The following is a 17,248-nucleotide window of genomic DNA, read 5'->3' on the forward strand; positions in this document are numbered from 1 at the left end:
GGGAATAAGCAAACATTGAGTGAGAACAACACCGCGGCTTGTGAATCTTCGTCGAGATGTATTGTACCGAGTATTGGTCTTCATTTAAATGCAATTGCAATGTCCTCAAAGGATTGTAAAACCAATGTAACTCAGGACTACTCATGTTCTGGGAATATACAAGTGGGTTTACAAAGCTCCATCTCTAGTACATTGCAAGAAACTTTGGACCAAACAGAAAATGAAACCCGGGAAGATGCAGATCAAGATGTTCCCGTTGAACCAGCATTGCAAGAGTTGAATTTGAGCAGCCCTAAGAAGAAGAGGTAAGTTTGTTGCTCTGAGAATAACTAATCTCTGTAGATTACTTTTATTTTCTGTCTTAATAACTGTTGGCATTATAAATAAACACACAGGGTTAAGTTGGATTCTGGAGAAGGCGACTCGTGTAAGCGATGCAATTGCAAGAAGTCCAAGTGTTTGAAACTGTAAGCTCCAAGTTCCACTTCTTTTGATCTTTGGCTAAAAAAAGGTTTGGTGTTTTGAGTCTCTTGATGGTTTGTGTGCAGTTACTGTGAATGTTTTGCTGCTGGAGTCTATTGCATAGAGCCATGTTCATGTATAGACTGCTTCAACAAGCCTATTCATGAAGATACTGTATTGGCTACTCGCAAACAGATTGAATCTCGGAATCCACTTGCATTTGCTCCTAAAGTCATTAGGAACTCTGACTCCGTTCTTGAAACCGGGGTATGATCTTTTTCCCTATCCTTTTAGTACTTTACATCAATCCATCTATCTTGCTTGAAGTGATAATAATATTAAAATGACACACAGGATGATGCAAGCAAAACTCCAGCTTCTGCTCGCCATAAACGTGGCTGCAACTGCAAGAAATCAAACTGTCTGAAAAAATACTGTGAATGCTATCAGGTTTTTATTTTCTGCCATCGATGTACTTCCAGTGGATCTCTGTAGTTAACTTCCTTTGGTCTGATTACTATATTTTGGTCTGATTTTTCTGTAAAGGGTGGTGTGGGATGTTCCATAAACTGTAGATGTGAAGGATGTAAGAACAAATTCGGCCGCAAAGATGGTTAGCTTCTCTGCTTCTGAGTTTTCATTACTAATAACCTCTTAAGTTCTCTTTCTGGTTCTGATTCTACTGAATGTATATCTCAGGGTCTTCCATTTCTGACATGGAAGCTGAACAAGAGGATGAAAATGAAACATCTGAGAAAAACAGAACAGCCAAAAGCCAACAGAAGACAGAGTTTTTAATGAGAAAGGAAGCGAGTTCTGCTCTACCTACGACACCAACGCCAGATTACAGGTAAAATCTCAAGTTTAAGAAGGAGTTTTGATGTGAGTTTATATCACCTGAAAAGCTGTATTTGTTATTTTTTTTGAAGACAAGAGTTGGTTCAATTACTACCTTTCTCATCATCAAAGAACAGAATGCCTCCTCCACAGTCTCTTCTTGGAGGTGGTTCTTCCTCAGGGATATTTGACAGTCAGTATATAAGAAAACCAGACATTAATTTGACTCAATCCCGGAGGGAGAAGCCATTCGAGAATGTCGCAGATGATAGAGCGGAAGATATGCCTGAGGTTCTCATCCACTCCCCTATACCTAACATCAAGAGTGTCTCTCCCAACGGAAAGAGGGTCTCTCCTCCTCATATGGAATCATCTAGCTCAGGTTCAATCTCAGGGAGAAGAAGTGGCGGGAGGAAACTGATACTGCAGTCAATTCCATCGTTTCCTTCTCTCACTCCCCAACACTGAAGCCATTTGGTTGATGTACCTATGAAAATTCTTTGAATCTTTTTCAAGATGATAAAAGTCAACTTCTAGTTGGTAGTAAGTTAGCACTTAGCACACTTTATGTCTGTAGTTTAGTGGTTGTGTAATAAAGATGTCAATCCATCATGTTCTTCACAACACAAACCAAACATTTCTTGTAATATATAGGTTTCTTCTTTTGAAATTCTTGTCCACTGAAGCTGAAGAGGTATTGAAACATATTCTGAAAATCCGAGTGCTGCCATTTACTCATTCAACCCCAGCTCTAGCTTTATTTTAAAATACATCTTACGCTAATTGCTAAGATATTACAAAAACCATACCATACAATACTACTAGAGTCATTTCAGTGAATATCTTTACGATAGTCTATGAAAGACTATATGTTATTACCTTATGAAACAACCCTATTCTTCATTAGTTGAAGATCTTATACACCCGCAGAACCGGTTTTTCTTCTTTCTTGCAGTTCTTTTCCCGCTCCTGTGAATAATGTCTCTCAAAAGAATCACTGTCCTAGTCTCTGAAAGCATTTTGCTTCCTTTGCTTTTTGTGCCATCTTCAAGCTTCAGCACTGCTTGCTCTATGTTCTGCAATTTATTTTGCAGCTGCTCTATCTTCTCAGACCCGTTTCTTGACTTCTCCACGACCACCTTTCTGTATATATCTCTGGCATCTCCGGTCTCCTCAATTTCCTTGGACAGAATCTCGTTTGTGTTTTCAAGCTGCAAGACAGATTCTTCCATTTCTTTCAACTGTCTCTTCACTATAACCAAATCAGCGTTGCTGAATCTTCCTTGTTTCTCATTCATATCCAGCTTGCGTTTCAAATCTGTTAGACTAATCCGGAGACTAGACAGTCTCCTTGAATCAGACAAGAGTCTCTCCATAATCTTTGCCTTGTCTTCGATGTTTCTAGATAACTCTGCCTTGTCAACAACACCAACTGCCTTCTCAGATTCTATAGAGGGATTCCGGCTTAAGCGACGGAGACGGGAGTTCAATGGCCTCTGTGGTTCGTTACAGTTGATGAGAAAGTTTATGCTGGTCTCTGATTCATCAGATTCGTCCCAAAACTCAAACATCTCATTGGAACGACAACTAGTTCCCTGGCTTCTGCCACAGATCTGGGAGTCTGTGACTAGATCATGAGGAATGTCTTTCATTGATAATCCATTCTTCACCTCGGTCATCCGAGGCCTCAATCTTGGCTGTCTGGATTCACCAGAGAACTTGTCATCAAGTTGTATATTTTCAATCTTCACTCTGCTTTTGTGGGAGGCGCTTCGTGTTCTTTGCCTTGTTAGCCTGCCTTTTTCTTTGTTACTAGGTTTAGTTTCCTTCAGAATCACAATTCCATTGCATGGATTGGTGGCACTGCCACTTTCTTCAGTCTCTTGACAGACAGCTTCTTCCAGATTGTCTCCCTGAAGAAAATGGAAGGGTTTAGAATTCATCAAGACCGGGGCAGCTAGAAAGATGAGTTTTAACATTTGAAATCCATGAATGAGTGGGAAAGTTTACCTCTCTCTGTTGATAGGCTGTTGCAGGAAATTTCGTTAAAGCCTGAGTACTTTTCTCAAGGGATTTTACATCTCCTGCCAAAGATGCTACCACAGGATCATAAGCTGACAGTTTACTCTTCAGCTCAGTCACTTGAGACTCCAAAAAGCCAATTGTTTCTTTCATCTGGTTTATCTTCGTCGTTTTTGTAACAACTTCACCATTGAGATTTTCACAAACTCTTGTGAGTTCATTAACTTTGTTCTCAAGAATGAGTTCACGGACAGCTGAGATATGAAAATCAAAGTAGAAAGATGTTGCTTCAGCATCCCAAAGTTCAATCTCATTGCTTTTCTCTTGCAGCTCAAAACTCAGGTACTCCTCTCGAACTTGTTGTCGTTGGATTTCTTCGTGTAAGAAATCTACCTCTGACTCCAAATTCTCATTCATAGTGTTAAGTTTATTAATCTCTTCCTCCTGTTTTCCAGTAACATCTGACAATTCGGAAATCTGCCTCTCTAAGTTCCCTCTCATTTGTCTTGATTTTTCACAGTCTTTCCTCAGCTCCTCAACCTCTTTGTGCAGTTCTTCATTTGAAGTGTGTGTAGCCTTAAGCACATGCTCTGCTTCTAGAATTTCCATTTCCCTACGTTCCAAGATTTTGTCTACACTACAAACCTGATGATCCAAGAGCCCATTTAAGAAGTTGTCTTCTTCAATGCCTTCCTGTAACTTCTCTATCATCTTTTTAAGACCTTGACTTTCTTCCGCTTTACCTTTTAACCTTTCCTCCAGTGTCTCAACCTTGTGCTTCAGGCCTGTACTAATTTCTTGTAATCTTCTCATAGCTTCAACAAAACTTTCAACCTCATCAGCCATTCCAGACCCAAAGGATTTGTAAACCTCACACATGTTACTCAAAGCAACAGCTTCCTGAAGAATTGCATCATTATCTTCCTCAACTACACACATTCCATCTTTAAGTTCTGAGAATTTCAGAAGCAAACTTTTGTTATCATTGAGTGTATACGAATAATCTTGTTGCAAAACCATGTATGACTTATGCAAACTCTCAAACTTTAGATGCTCCGTTTGCAGTTCAGCTCTCAGCTCTTGCTCTTGTTGCTCTCTTCTGATCAGTTTTGATTTTAACAACCGGTTCGTCTCCAATAGCTCTTGCTTGTCCTTTTCTAGCATTCCACACTGCTGTACTATAGTCTTTAGATCTTTTTCGACGATGTTCTTCTCCGATTCGAGCACCAAACCGTCGGACTGGAATTGTCCAAGTAGAGATAAGAGCACTGAGTTCTCAACTACAAGCCGCTGCATCTCATATTCAGCGCTGGAAAGTGAACATTTTAGACCATCAATCTCTCCCAAAACAAGTGAAACAGAAGGTTGGTCTTTAGCAATCTTCTGTTCTGAATTCTTACAATCTGCTTCAACTTGGAGTGCCTTTATCACTTGATAAATTACACCCCTCAAGCTATCAATCTCGTCCAAAAATATTTCTGCTTCCATCTGCTGCTCGAGATTCTCATTTTCCAGTTCAGAGATAAGTTTCTCTGAGAATTCCGAAGCTTCTACATGCTTCTGACACTCAACCAAGAGAGAAAAATTCTTCTGCTCCAGATCTTCTATAAGCTTTTGCAAGATGAAGATCTCGACTTGTTTGTTTACAACTCTGTCTAGCTCTTCCTCATACTCTCTTTTCCTGGAGCGACACTCTTCTCGAAGATAGCTCACATTCTTCTGAAGATCTGCTAATCTGCTTTCGGTTGATCGTTTGTAATTAGCACTCTCCTGCTTCTCAGCGGCAAGCGAGACCTGTAACTCTTCTACTTGATGGTTTTTGACCTTATTATCGCTCAGTGAATCGGCATATTTTACTTCCAGTTCTGTATACTTCTTCTCCAAGACTCCTAGCTTCTCCTCAACCTTATACAGTTGAGAGACAAGAGATTCTCTTTCCTTCATAAGTTCAGACTTATCATTTTTGAGCATTAGGATGAAATCTTCAAAGTACTTTGACTTATCTCTTAGACTTGTAAGCTCAACGTTTGCAACAGAAAGGGAACTCTCTAATAAAGAGTTCTTTTCCAAGAGCTTCTGCATATTTGCAGTCATGATTTGCAACTGGGAGAAAAAGTTAGCTCTCTCAGCAGAAGCCTCAGATTTGTCTCCTTGTAAAGACTCACATCTCTCTTGCAGATCCTTTGCTTTCTCCCTGGAACCGTCTAGTTTGGTGTTTGATTCCACAAGAAATTTCTCCAAATCAGCATTCCTCTTTAGAATGCTGTCCATTTCACATAGCTTTCCTGCAACAGCATTTTTTTCATCTCTCTGATTGGTGCATAACTCGATCAGCTTCGAGTTCTCGTCTTGTAGTTTCTTCACGGAGTAGGAAAGAGATTGAGGATCAAAACCTGTGAGCCTCACTTGATCAATTAAGTTTTGGTATCTCTTATTCATGTTGTCAATATTACTCTTCACATAATGAATCTCTACTTGAAGAGCACTGCTCTGGTTCATCTGTTTCGCAACTTCTTCCTCGAGCTTTTCTTTCATCTTCTTCAAGCAAGAGATCTCATTTTTCTGAGTCTCGAAGGAGATCATAGAAGTGTTATTTACTTCACTTAAGTTTCGGTTTTCTTCTTCAACTGAGCTGATGTCACCTTCCAACTTGTGATTGCGCATCTCCAGTTCTTTCAACATTTGAATCCTTCTTTGAAGTTCCAAGGTGAGAACCTTCTGTTCCTCTTGAGATTGAGAATGCAAACTCTCCAAATCTCGCAGGCTATCTCCAAGTTCTGAAAACCGCAATTGTTCTTCTTGCATTAGAGCTTGAAGCTTCTCAAGCTCAGTTTCCTTCTGGACAAGTTCTTGATCTTTAACTGACATTTTGTGCACTAGATTGTCTGCTTCTACCTTCAGAGTTTGATTGAAGCTCTCCAAAACAGCGCACTGTTCCTCCACAGTCTTTATCTTTGCAGCGCCTGCAAGAACTTCACTGCTCAGTTTTTTGGCATTATCTTGAGCATGAGATACTTCTCTTTCTAAATTTGATATTGTCTCCAAACACTGCTGATATCGAACACTCAAGTCTTCATTCACTTCATTCAACTTAAGAAGTTCTTGTTTCAAAGCTTTGATTTCATTTTCTGCTTGTTCAGATTGGTCCCTGAAGATTTTAATACTCTCCTCAGCATCTCTAATTTTCTTCTCTAAAACAGATATCAACTCAAGGCATTTATTGTATCGGAATAAGCCAGCCTCCTTCTCAGATTGCAATCTAGAAAGCTCTTGCTTGAGACTCATGGCTTCCCTTTCTGCTTCAGATGCTTGGTCAGCAACCCCCTTCGCACGTTCTTGCTCATGAGCAACCGATGCTTCCAAATCTGCTATTTTATCCATGGATTGATTATACTGAAAAAGCCATGTATCCCTCTCGACCTCTAGCTTTGCAAGTGATTCTTTGAGTATTTTAATCTCAATCTCAGCTTTGCAAGCACGTTCATCAAATCCTCTAACATCCTTTTGAGCATCGTTGAGTTCTTTTTCGAATTTAGATAGTTTATTCAAGGTTAGCTGATATTGGAGATTCAAAGCCTCCTTTTCAGTCTGAAGCTCAAGCAATGTTTCCTTTAAGCTTTCAACTTCAGAATCTGCTTCGTGAGAATCAAAAGTTCCACATAAATTATTCACCTGACTTAGACTCTTTTCACTTGTGGCACCACCCTTTTGTAAGTCTTCTGTATAAGGCTCAGAAGAAGATGATGCAGAATCCTCAATCATACCGGAAGGAATCTGGTTAGGAAACGCCTCAACCATGACTTTATGCGCACGCCGAAGCTCCACTGTTGTATGATCATACCTCTCAGCTAAAGCACGATAAGCTCTGTATAGCTCTTCCACCAGTTTCATGAGCTCTGGACGTTTCTTGAAATACATGTCTGCCCGTCTTGCAAACGAATCTGCATCCGCTTCGATGAGCTTTATCATTGTCTTGACTTTGGAATCCATATCTGGTTCAGCACAAACAAATATTACCTGTTGGATAAATGTCCAAAAGACACAGTATCTATATGAACACACATATGCAAGAAGATATATATAGGAGACCTGCAAGATTATCCTGAATCCATTTTGAGTTTTTGGGAATGTGACTATCCCACCACCATGAGTACAACCGTCTGGATTCTGACTGGGACAAATTGGCCATAGCAGCGCGGGTGCAAGAAGCTCAAAGAATGGGTTGGATCCTTATTCCAGCAAGATCAAAAGTCAAAATGCTTGATCCCTTTGATTTACCAACTAGTATTCTAGAAACTAAAAACTCTACAAAACTGAAACAAAGCAAGTCTGTCAAACAACCAAAGTAAAGTTACTTAAGCTTCAAATAGTTTTCTTATTGCAAAACAAACCTTTGCCCTGTGGTTTTGCACCAAATGCTGAATAATCACTTTGGTATCCTTATATAAGAATATAAACAGTGGATCTTCCTGAAGAAGAAGAAAAAAAAACTAACCATTGTCAGAGACAAATTCAAGAATATAGACAAAGATACAAACATGAGTTACTTCAATGCATAGTTAATAACAAAACACAATCAAGACTTGGGAGAAAAGGGGGAAAAAACCAGTCTTTTTGTTTTGGTTGATTCATAAGAAAATAAGGATCAGAAGCATAGCTCAATAGAATTGAGTTGGTAGAAACTGGAAACTGCAGACTTAAAAAAAAAATAAAAATATGTATCACAAAGACAGATAAGTTCATCATTCATTACCCACCAATAATGGATACAGCAAATAACAAAATGTCAAGCTTTGGGAACAAAACTAATCAAACTTACATACACACCAAACAAGAGTGAAGTTTTTCATATGAAAGTTGCCAGAAATATGAAATGGGTAGCAACAAAATTTGCAAAGGAAGAACTTTATCAAAATTCAGGAGAAAAAACTGGGAGATGAGTGCAAGCAACAGCGACACAAAGATTAAGACTGAAACATCAAGCGAAAACGATTGTTCTTAGAGAAATTTGTAAAGGATCAGAAAAAAAAACTTACTGAACAAGAAATATATACAAAGGGTTAAAAAATAAAGAACCCCAAAGCTGCCAAGATATTGTAAGTCAATATATTGTCTCTTCAGTTGTAGCCATCGATGGAGAGACACACACAGAGACACAACACAACATTCATTCTCTCTCTCTGTTCGCTGCCCTGCTCTGCGTGACAAGAGAATGATTAGTATGATTGGCTCCTCTCAATACCAGTAAAATATCCGATTTTTTAATGATTTTTCTTGCCTTTTTTTTTTTTTTGTCGACAACACCTTTTGGACTCTTCTTTATCTCGCTGTCATTTTGTAATTAATTCATAGAAAATTAAACGTTTTTGTTTTCTTCATAATCTGGTGTTTTAACGAAATTTGTGGAAATTTTTTTATCTTTATAATGTATGGTTTTAGTGAAAGAAAGAAAAAAAGGATTCTTATGTGTCGGCAATCTGATAGGATTTAAATATGAAAGACTTTAGTATGCAGATAGAGGCAATGTGACATTAACATATATCTCTTACAGATCAAACTGTTCAACATACGACATATGTGTCCACTTTAAATACAGTCATTAACTCATTATAATCGTGAATGTACATGTCATATTTATAAATATATATATTCAGAATATCTTATTTGATTTTTATTCTAAAATGGTAAATTGATGGTATTATTGTCTTTTTTTTTTTTTTTTTTATCAAAGATAAGTTTCCATTCATTCAAATAGAAACAATACAGAGGAAAGGAATTGAGATTCTAAGGTTCAACAGGTTAAAGAGATTACAAAGGTAGACTTTCCCCAAACTCATAAACAAGAAGATAAAAAAACATCAAGCAATAGTCCAAGAGAGCTGTGAGGCAGCCACTAAGAAGCAAGCTGAGACAGGTGAGATCATGGTTGCAAGACTGATCAACATCGACGGATCCGAGTGCTGACAAAGTAGTCACGGTCATATGACTTAGTGACGTTGAGAGGTGAATCAGGGCCAAATAGCTCTCCGGGGAGAGGGGCAGAAGCAGAAGCATTGCCTTGGCAGGGATTCGGTGGGTTGTAACCCGGGTGGTGGTGATGGTTCTGGAGATGTTATGCTTCGATGTGGAACTCTGATAGCTACGGTGGTAACTCCCACTCCATGGAGATGGGGTCATAATGCCACTGAACTTCAGGTTTTTTGTAGGATACTTCAACAAGTTGATATATTGCGTTTTAGGGGTCTCGATAAGCATACATGGTGATGAGGAAGAAGGCCTGAAGATACATCGGTAATCACAGCGCCAAATGGTCTGGATCATAATGCCGAGTTCATTCAAACTTCTAACTTTCAAAGCAGAATCAATGATTCGATCTAAAAACAGGTTTCCTATATCTATCTCTAACCAATCTAACAACAGTGGTGGGTTATTTTCCAAATGCAGTCTTCGAACAAATGGTTCCATAAGCCTACACACATATTGACTAGAGTATGAGAGATATGAGTTCCGCTCAAACCTNCAACTCCCACTCAATGGAGATGGGGTCATAATGCCACTGAACTTCAGGGTTTTTGTAGGATACTTCAACAAGTTGATATATTGCGTTTTAGGGGTCTCNTCAAATAGAAACAATACAGAGGAAAGGAATTGAGATTCTAAGGTTCAACAGGTTAAAGAGATTACAAAGGTAGACTTTCCCCAAACTCATAAACAAGAAGATAAAAAAACATCAAGCAATAGTCCAAGAGAGCTGTGAGGCAGCCACTAAGAAGCAAGCTGAGACAGGTGAGATCATGGTTGCAAGACTGATCAACATCGACGGATCCGAGTGCTGACAAAGTAGTCACGGTCATATGACTTAGTGACGTTGAGAGGTGAATCAGGGCCAAATAGCTCTCCGGGGAGAGGGGCAGAAGCAGAAGCATTGCCTTGGCAGGGATTCGGTGGGTTGTAACCCGGGTGGTGGTGATGGTTCTGGAGATGTTATGCTTCGATGTGGAACTCTGATAGCTACGGTGGTAACTCCCACTCCATGGAGATGGGGTCATAATGCCACTGAACTTCAGGTTTTTTGTAGGATACTTCAACAAGTTGATATATTGCGTTTTAGGGGTCTCGATAAGCATACATGGTGATGAGGAAGAAGGCCTGAAGATACATCGGTAATCACAGTGCCAAATGGTCTGGATCATAATGCCGAGTTCATTCAAGCTTCTAACTTCCAAAGCAGAATCAATGATTCGATCTAAAAACAGGTTTCCTATATCTATCTCTAACCAATCTAACAACAGGGTTATTTTCCAAATGCAGTCTTCGAACAAATGGTTCCATAAGCCTACACACATATTGACTAGAGTATGAGAGATATGAGTTCCGCTCAAACCTGGATGAGAGCAGGAGAAGATCGAAAGCAACATCTTTTGTTAATGGGCTCAAGAACCTTAACGGGCCGAGGAGAAATGGGCCCAACAGCTGGAAACCTAGTTTCGCAGTCGAGGGCAGAGGAGAGTTTGCGCGGCGGTCGGGTTGAGCAGATGTCTGATTCAGGGGTTCGAACATCTCCGGTGGAGGGAGGAAAGATGATTGGGGGTTCGAATCGGGGCTTAAAGCTTTTGAAAGGGACCCTAGGAGCTTCAAATCTCCGGTACAGGAAGACGATACCAGGAAGAGGAAGCCGTCGTGTGCCGTCGACGTTTCCACCAGGCAGGGCACATCTGATGGATGAGGATCTGTTCCTGCCATCGAGATTACCTGGTTTAGTTGCTCCTCTTGGTGGATCAGAAAACCAGATCTGACAGAAGAAGGTCTTCAAAAGGCATTTCCGAGAAAGAGTTTGGAAGCGGTAAAGAGTTGGAAGACTCCGACCAGCAACTGTCCTCTTTGGATTGTAGATCGGCTAGATGCATGTCGGTGGGGAGGGTCAAGGGGAGATAAACGGGGGAAAAAGGATAATAAAAGACGAAAAAGAAAGCTAGATTGCAAGAGCGAGAACAGGGAATAGAGACGCCGGATATGTCCCGACGCCGGCAAGGTTTTCCTTTACCGGCGTCGGAGGAGGAGAGTTGCGGTGAAGGTCCCTCGATTATCGTGTCTGGGAGAAAAAGATTTTTTTTTTAATATGGGTCAGTTTTAAGTAGGTTAAAACATGTGAAACTACTTGATGGTATTATTGTCTAGTCATGGATAATCGGATACTTAGTTTATTATTGGTGGGTATTTCTGGTTTTTGGATTTTTTGGTTAATTATTCATTTGTTTTTTTTTTAGAATTTTAGTTCGATTTTCTTCGGTTCCTTTTGGTTTTTAAATTTAATATTCATTAGTTAGTACGTCAATCTCGGTTCAATTTTGGTTCTTCTCAATTCAGTTTGGCACATTTGGATTGGGTTTTTTTCCCAGTCTTGTCACTTGTTTCTGATTCTGAATGGGCACACGATTTCGTCGAAATAATGAGTTAATTTTATAAAATGCATGTCTGCTTTGTCGATGAAAACTATGTAATAGAATACAGTATGATGTATTCTAGCATTAAACATGTTGTTAATATAAGCTTCTCTCATACATATATAGCATGTGTCACACCTTCTCATTTATTAGTCTGAAGTTAGCAATAAGTTGGGCATTTTATATTTTAAGAATTGTTAGGCATGCATGTATTCAGTTGTTGTTCTATTATACAAACTTATCACCTATAACTACTTTTCCCACAAAAATAAATATTTTCACTTCTCACTTTATAGAAAGAGACATGTTGAAGAACATTATTGCCGTGTGTACTCATGTATATTAGCTTTTTGCTGTTCCCTAATTAATCATATGTATATTAGCTAAGGAGTAAGCAAATATTTTAATTTTCTTCTTAATTAATTAAAAAAAATTGTTACAAAGATATCTTATTGAATAATGAAAAAAAAATTATAGCCGTTGACAAATGAAGTATTTATTAACTCATGGGAGGATCGGTGAGATAGATATATAGTTTTGGACCCGGAAAAAAGATGTGATCATCATCGTCATCGATATAGTATATATGATGTTTAGTGAGATTCGAAGAGATTATATAGAAATCGAAATTTTGGTTCCTAGAGGACTGTCGTCATAACTAAAATACACCAATACTTCAAATATATAATTAGTAAAACTAAAACTAAAACAAATGCATACACAAACACAATTAAACAAATGATATCTTCTATACTAATTCATTGGTACATTTGATTACATACATGTATTAGTTTCGATAAAGTGCTTGTCAAAACACAATCTTGGAATCCCAAAAACCGCCCAAGATGCTTACATTTTTTCCTTTTTGTTTTGCACGCAAGCCATACTTCCACCAACAAACATCAATAAGTGTACGTCCAAGATCTAAAAAGAGGATTATCAAGAAGAGGGGCCATCAGGATTTCCCCAAAAGAAAAATGTGAGTAGAAAAGACATAAAAAAGAGGTGGGGTGTCACAAATAGAGTTATATGTGAGAACAAGTTTGTAGTAACCTGTCTTTTTTTGTCACTACACGAAGCTAACATTCGCAACTCAATTATTATGTAAAGTCCTCACCAAAAGCCAAAAAATATGAAGTTTTTTTTTTTTTTTTTTTTTTANAATTTGATTTCAATCTAGCTATCTAAGTATATAACCATTTTGTGATAATGGTAATTACATTATTTCATGGACAAATGTAAGCCAATTTGGACGTTTATGTAAGATAAAGAGTAGGGTCCTTATATTATATACATATTTGCCATATGGTCAGTGAATTGTCAATGTTAGGTATGGAGAAATGTCGTTGTTAAGAGGGTGGCATTATTGTCCTTCACATCCCGGTGAATTTTTTAACAACACCGAACCATAACATGACCAACTCCGTCTTCAATTCTCTATATCAATATATGTACAATTGCTACGACAGTTCTATCAACCCATGCATAAATAAAATGTGTGTCCCATGTCATTAGGTGAAATAGAACGATACGGCTATTACGACGGTGATAAAATACATAATTTCTTAGGGAAACCAACTGTGTAAGATGTATTTCAATTATCTCCATTTTATAACTTAAGGCGAAAAGTCCCCAAAGTTATATTATTGAGAGCTCAAGAACTCTTCAAGTCTTCATACCCTTTTTTAATCTATAGATTGATCACTTAGCAAAAGAAGAAGATTTACGTGGGCTTTCAGATATAGACAATTTATATGGGCTGCTCACCTTACTGGTCCATACCCAGTTAACTTCATTGTGAATTTTGTTTAATGGAGTGTTCATATTGCAAACCAGATTTTATAACTTTAGACTAGTTTTGGGGATATTAGATATGTAAAAAAAATGAGTATTTCCTGTAATCTAAAGTATCTACAGTGGCCAACGATTGATTAGAAAACTTTGGATCGTGGTTGTTTACTTTTAGCTTTCAACCATTGCACAATGATGATTTGGATTATCTTGGTTTACTTGTAAAATTTATAATTCCTTATGCAACTAAAAATCGCAATTTGGTTTGATTGTTGTGCGAGTAAGATTTACACGGAACTAAACCAGCTAAATATGAACAAATAAAAAAAATCAAGAAAACGATTTTTTTTTTATTGATAACTAGCATCGATTAACAAGTTAAGGTTTTGCAAGTATCGACACTAGGGTTCTTCGGAGCTTTTTCGTGTTGTCTTACTCAGTCGTCGAGCTAGGTAGGTCATCTCAGATAAGTCATTTTCCCTTATTCTTTGGAGGAGAATATTTCATTTTCTCCAACTTGTTCCATATTCGCATATAAAACCTGAACTGATCGGGTTTCGTGTGATTACTGGGCCGAGCTCTTTGGGTTTGATGGACTACTTTTGGTTTAAATTGGGTTAACTGTATAGTGCTAAATCACTCTCCTACGATGATAGTGTTATTGGTTTATAAGATTAATTTTCCAAAGCATATTTACATTTTGTTGACTTTTATTCTTTCTTATTTGATTACAATTCAGTTTGATGCCTAGTGACAATACAAATTCCATAGGTCGTTTTAGCGCCGATCGAACTAGGAGTTGAACAACGACAAATAAACTATCAAATTATCTAAAAATATCATAAAGTTAATGCGAATGATAATTAAAAGAAAGACAAAACCGGAAGAATCAAGATTTAAGACGAGATGTCACTACTACTAACTTCTTGCTTTACATCAAAGGATTTGTCCATGGATCAGATGCTATAAACCATAGAGCTCTTCGGTTTCTAGGCTTCTCAAATCACTTTAGTACATCTAAATCACACCTTTTCAGTACATGTTGTTCCCCTGAACCTGCAACAAACACACATATTTAAGAAACATCCAAATCTCAATGCATGCTTCCTTGCAAAACAAGTAATCTTTCCGAACTCACATCAACATGTCTTCCGTAGTTTGTATTGGTCATAATGGTACTGGTGGATCCGCATTCGCTCTCCATCAGCGACATGTTGGATTTATCGAGCTTAATCGCCATCCACGGATAGGACTGATGATGATGATGATGATGTTGTTGTTGTTGTTGACTCTCCTTGGCTGTTGTATTTGACCCTAACTGAGATGAAGATCTCTGCATCCGTACAGCTCTCGGGACACCGTTGTTCCTCGGTGCTTCCATCGAAGATCTTCTCCTCCCAGTCGTCTGTGGCTTCTCATAGATCTCAGCAGGTCGCTGCTTCGGCGCACTCTGAGACCTAGCCTTGGCCTTAGAAGACTGTGTATTAGCCATGTAGTTTGGGAAGAGAGGGTAATCATAAGAAGACAAAGTATCTCCATTGTAATACTCTTTGAATCTGTTGAAACACTGAGGACTACTTTGAGCTGTGTTGAACGAGTTACAATCCTCGAAATGGCTACTATACGCTCGAGGACTCATCTCGGTTAAAGCAGAAGGAGCCGGAGAGTAAAGTTTTGATTGAATGTCCATTTCCACAATCTTGATGTTTTCTTCATTCTCCTGCAAAATAAAAAAACAGAGGATTGTAAAAAGTTAGAGATCAAACTGAGGATCTGGGTGTTGTCAAGTTTGGATTTTGAGATCTGGGTTTCGAAGATCCATTACGTGGTACAAGTTACTGATCCGAGTTTTGTGAATCGATGTTCTTGGATTTGTTGAATCTCCGATCAAACGTATCCTCTGTTCTCGAGCTTTGGCTTGAAGTGTTATTAATGCTTGCATACATCTAAGTGTAGCTGTTGCTTGTTTCCTCACTAAATGACCTCTCACCAATGCTTGTAATTTCACCAACCCTTTTAACGCTCTTAATGCTTTCCTCGCCTGCCAGAAAAAAAATTTGTAAACATTAGATTCTTTCAACGCTAATTGAAGCCAAAGTAGAGAAGTTGATTAGTCGGAATTTTTGTAAAATTTTTACCAAATGAGAACGGTAACACGCTTGAATCTTCACTGCTGCAAATTCTTCAATCTCTGCGGCTGAAACGTCCTTGATTTGTTCATCTTCATTGTCCAAGGTTGCGACCACAAATGGTTCTGGTACGGTGGGAGGTGGTGGGGGCGGTGGGGGTGGCTGTTGAGGCGGTGGAGATGAACCTTTGAGGTTAATAGCACAAGCTGGTGGTGGTCCAGTGGCTGAAGAACGTCGAAAACTCCATCGGCGTTTCTCCTTAGGAGTGCCTGGAGTGGACGAAGTGAATCCACATTCGCTTTGTATAATCTTTTCCTTTCTTCTCTCTTTCTTTCCGGTTAAGAGACTTCGAATCCATTTGCTTGTTTTCCCCATTATTATCCTTCTCAAAAGTTTTTGTTCAAAACCACCATTTTAATGTCAGAGTAGAAGAGATTGTAATATGTGTGTGTGTGTGGTTTCGAGAAGTTATAATGGGACAGACATTTTCTTGTTTAAGACATTGTACTCACAAACTCTTTAACTGCTTCTTTTTTCGGACAGCCTAACACCATAAGTGACTTAACCACCCATCACTCTATAACATTTAATTTCTTTCTTTTTTTTTCCTTTTTTTGTACCACCTTTTTGGTTGAATTTTACTTGAATTATGTTGGAATGTTTAAAGTTTAAACTCTAGTTAATTTGTCTTTATTTTGATTTCTTGTCTCTATATGTACATATCAAAACACATAAGCATAATACGCAATGTAGAGTTCGTCGGGTAATTATGAAGATATATTGTATATATTTATTGCAAGTGAAGTAGTAAAAGTGTTTAGGAGGATGACCAAAGAATTTGGAAGAAAGAAGAAGAGAGGAAGCTCCACGGCCACGATTTATCCACTCGAAGGCCAACAACAACACAATCCCAATAAATCAGATTAGATCAGATTAGATTCCTTGATATCACAAAGTACCAGAATACCCTTTTACCCAACTCATCCTTCGAAAGACTAAACAATACTAGTATATTTTTCTCGTACAATGATATATGGCTATATTACAAAATCAAGTGGCGTTAACCATATATCAATCGTTTGATAATGTTTCAATGTTTTAGAGTTTGAATTTGCATTCAGATGGAGTAGCTAGCTGTATAAATGTTTAGCCAACTTTTGTGTGTGTCTGTGTAAGATAGTAACGTTTGGTTGAAGTATGAATTGCGCTTTCACTTCAATACTTGATTATGTAGGACGGCGTGTGTGATCATGAACCTAGCTAGATAGCTACGTAACATAATGAGATACTGATGCCTTACTGCTCATCCCAAAAGAGACAGACACCTTAACTCTTGTTGGGGATGGATCCACACCCCAAACAAAAGGTCCAGCTCAGAAAAAGCCCATAATAAACCCCAAGAGAAGGGAGGGTGTTATGGTCTTTTACATAGACGAACTGACACGATTCTCTATAAATATAAACGTACGGCCTGCGTAAAAAGAGGTCAGAAAAAAAGGAAGAAAAGTAATACAGTAAGTACAAGCACCTCAGCTCGTCCAAGTAGAAGTCAACGGTTTGGAA

General features: G+C 38.4%; 3 protein-coding genes across 9 annotated transcripts in view; 1 reads left to right on the forward strand and 2 right to left on the reverse strand.

Moving 5' to 3' along the window:
• The window catches only part of LOC104732160 (protein tesmin/TSO1-like CXC 2), a 3,587-nt gene extending 1,618 nt beyond the window's left edge, over positions 1–1,969 (forward strand). The window contains exons 3-9 of one of the 2 annotated variants that reach the window (XM_019234050.1): positions 15–305; positions 396–467; positions 549–729; positions 817–912; positions 1,009–1,075; positions 1,162–1,312; positions 1,392–1,969. In XM_019234050.1, the coding sequence (XP_019089595.1) occupies positions 15–305; positions 396–467; positions 549–729; positions 817–912; positions 1,009–1,075; positions 1,162–1,312; positions 1,392–1,767 (1,234 nt within the window). In that variant the 3' untranslated portion in view covers positions 1,768–1,969. The remainder of the gene's footprint in view (positions 1–14; positions 306–395; positions 468–548; positions 730–816; positions 913–1,008; positions 1,076–1,161; positions 1,313–1,391) is intronic. The other variant, XM_019234049.1, reaches the window with a different exon arrangement.
• On the reverse strand, positions 1,995–8,542 carry LOC104732158 (protein NETWORKED 1B-like). Of its 6 annotated transcripts, XM_010451691.2 has the most exons (6): positions 8,141–8,321; positions 7,928–8,017; positions 7,713–7,790; positions 7,411–7,634; positions 3,310–7,313; positions 1,995–3,212 (listed from the first exon to the last, which is right to left on the reverse strand). In XM_010451691.2, the coding sequence occupies exons 4-6, from the start codon at positions 7,508–7,510 to the stop codon at positions 2,193–2,195; spliced, it is 5,124 nt and encodes a 1,707-aa protein (XP_010449993.1). In that variant the 5' UTR covers positions 7,511–7,634; positions 7,713–7,790; positions 7,928–8,017; positions 8,141–8,321; the 3' UTR covers positions 1,995–2,192. The 6 variants fall into 6 exon arrangements, with proteins under 6 accessions (XP_010449993.1, XP_010449995.1, XP_010449991.1 ...); XM_010451693.1 differs by lacking the exons at positions 7,928–8,017; positions 8,141–8,321 and adding an exon at positions 8,358–8,542 and having other exon boundaries at positions 7,411–7,550; XM_010451689.1 differs by lacking the exons at positions 7,928–8,017; positions 8,141–8,321 and adding an exon at positions 8,358–8,542.
• On the reverse strand, positions 14,362–16,252 carry LOC104732161 (protein IQ-DOMAIN 14-like). Its single transcript, XM_010451695.2, has 4 exons — positions 15,695–16,252; positions 15,382–15,597; positions 14,695–15,276; positions 14,362–14,612 (listed from the first exon to the last, which is right to left on the reverse strand). Exons 1-4 carry the CDS (start codon positions 16,058–16,060, stop codon positions 14,589–14,591), a joined length of 1,188 nt encoding a protein of 395 aa, XP_010449997.1. The 5' UTR covers positions 16,061–16,252; the 3' UTR covers positions 14,362–14,588.

The sequence above is a fragment of the Camelina sativa genome, chromosome 12 (assembly GCF_000633955.1).
Source record: "Camelina sativa cultivar DH55 chromosome 12, Cs, whole genome shotgun sequence".
In the NCBI taxonomy this organism is placed as follows: Eukaryota; Viridiplantae; Streptophyta; class Magnoliopsida; order Brassicales; family Brassicaceae; genus Camelina; species Camelina sativa.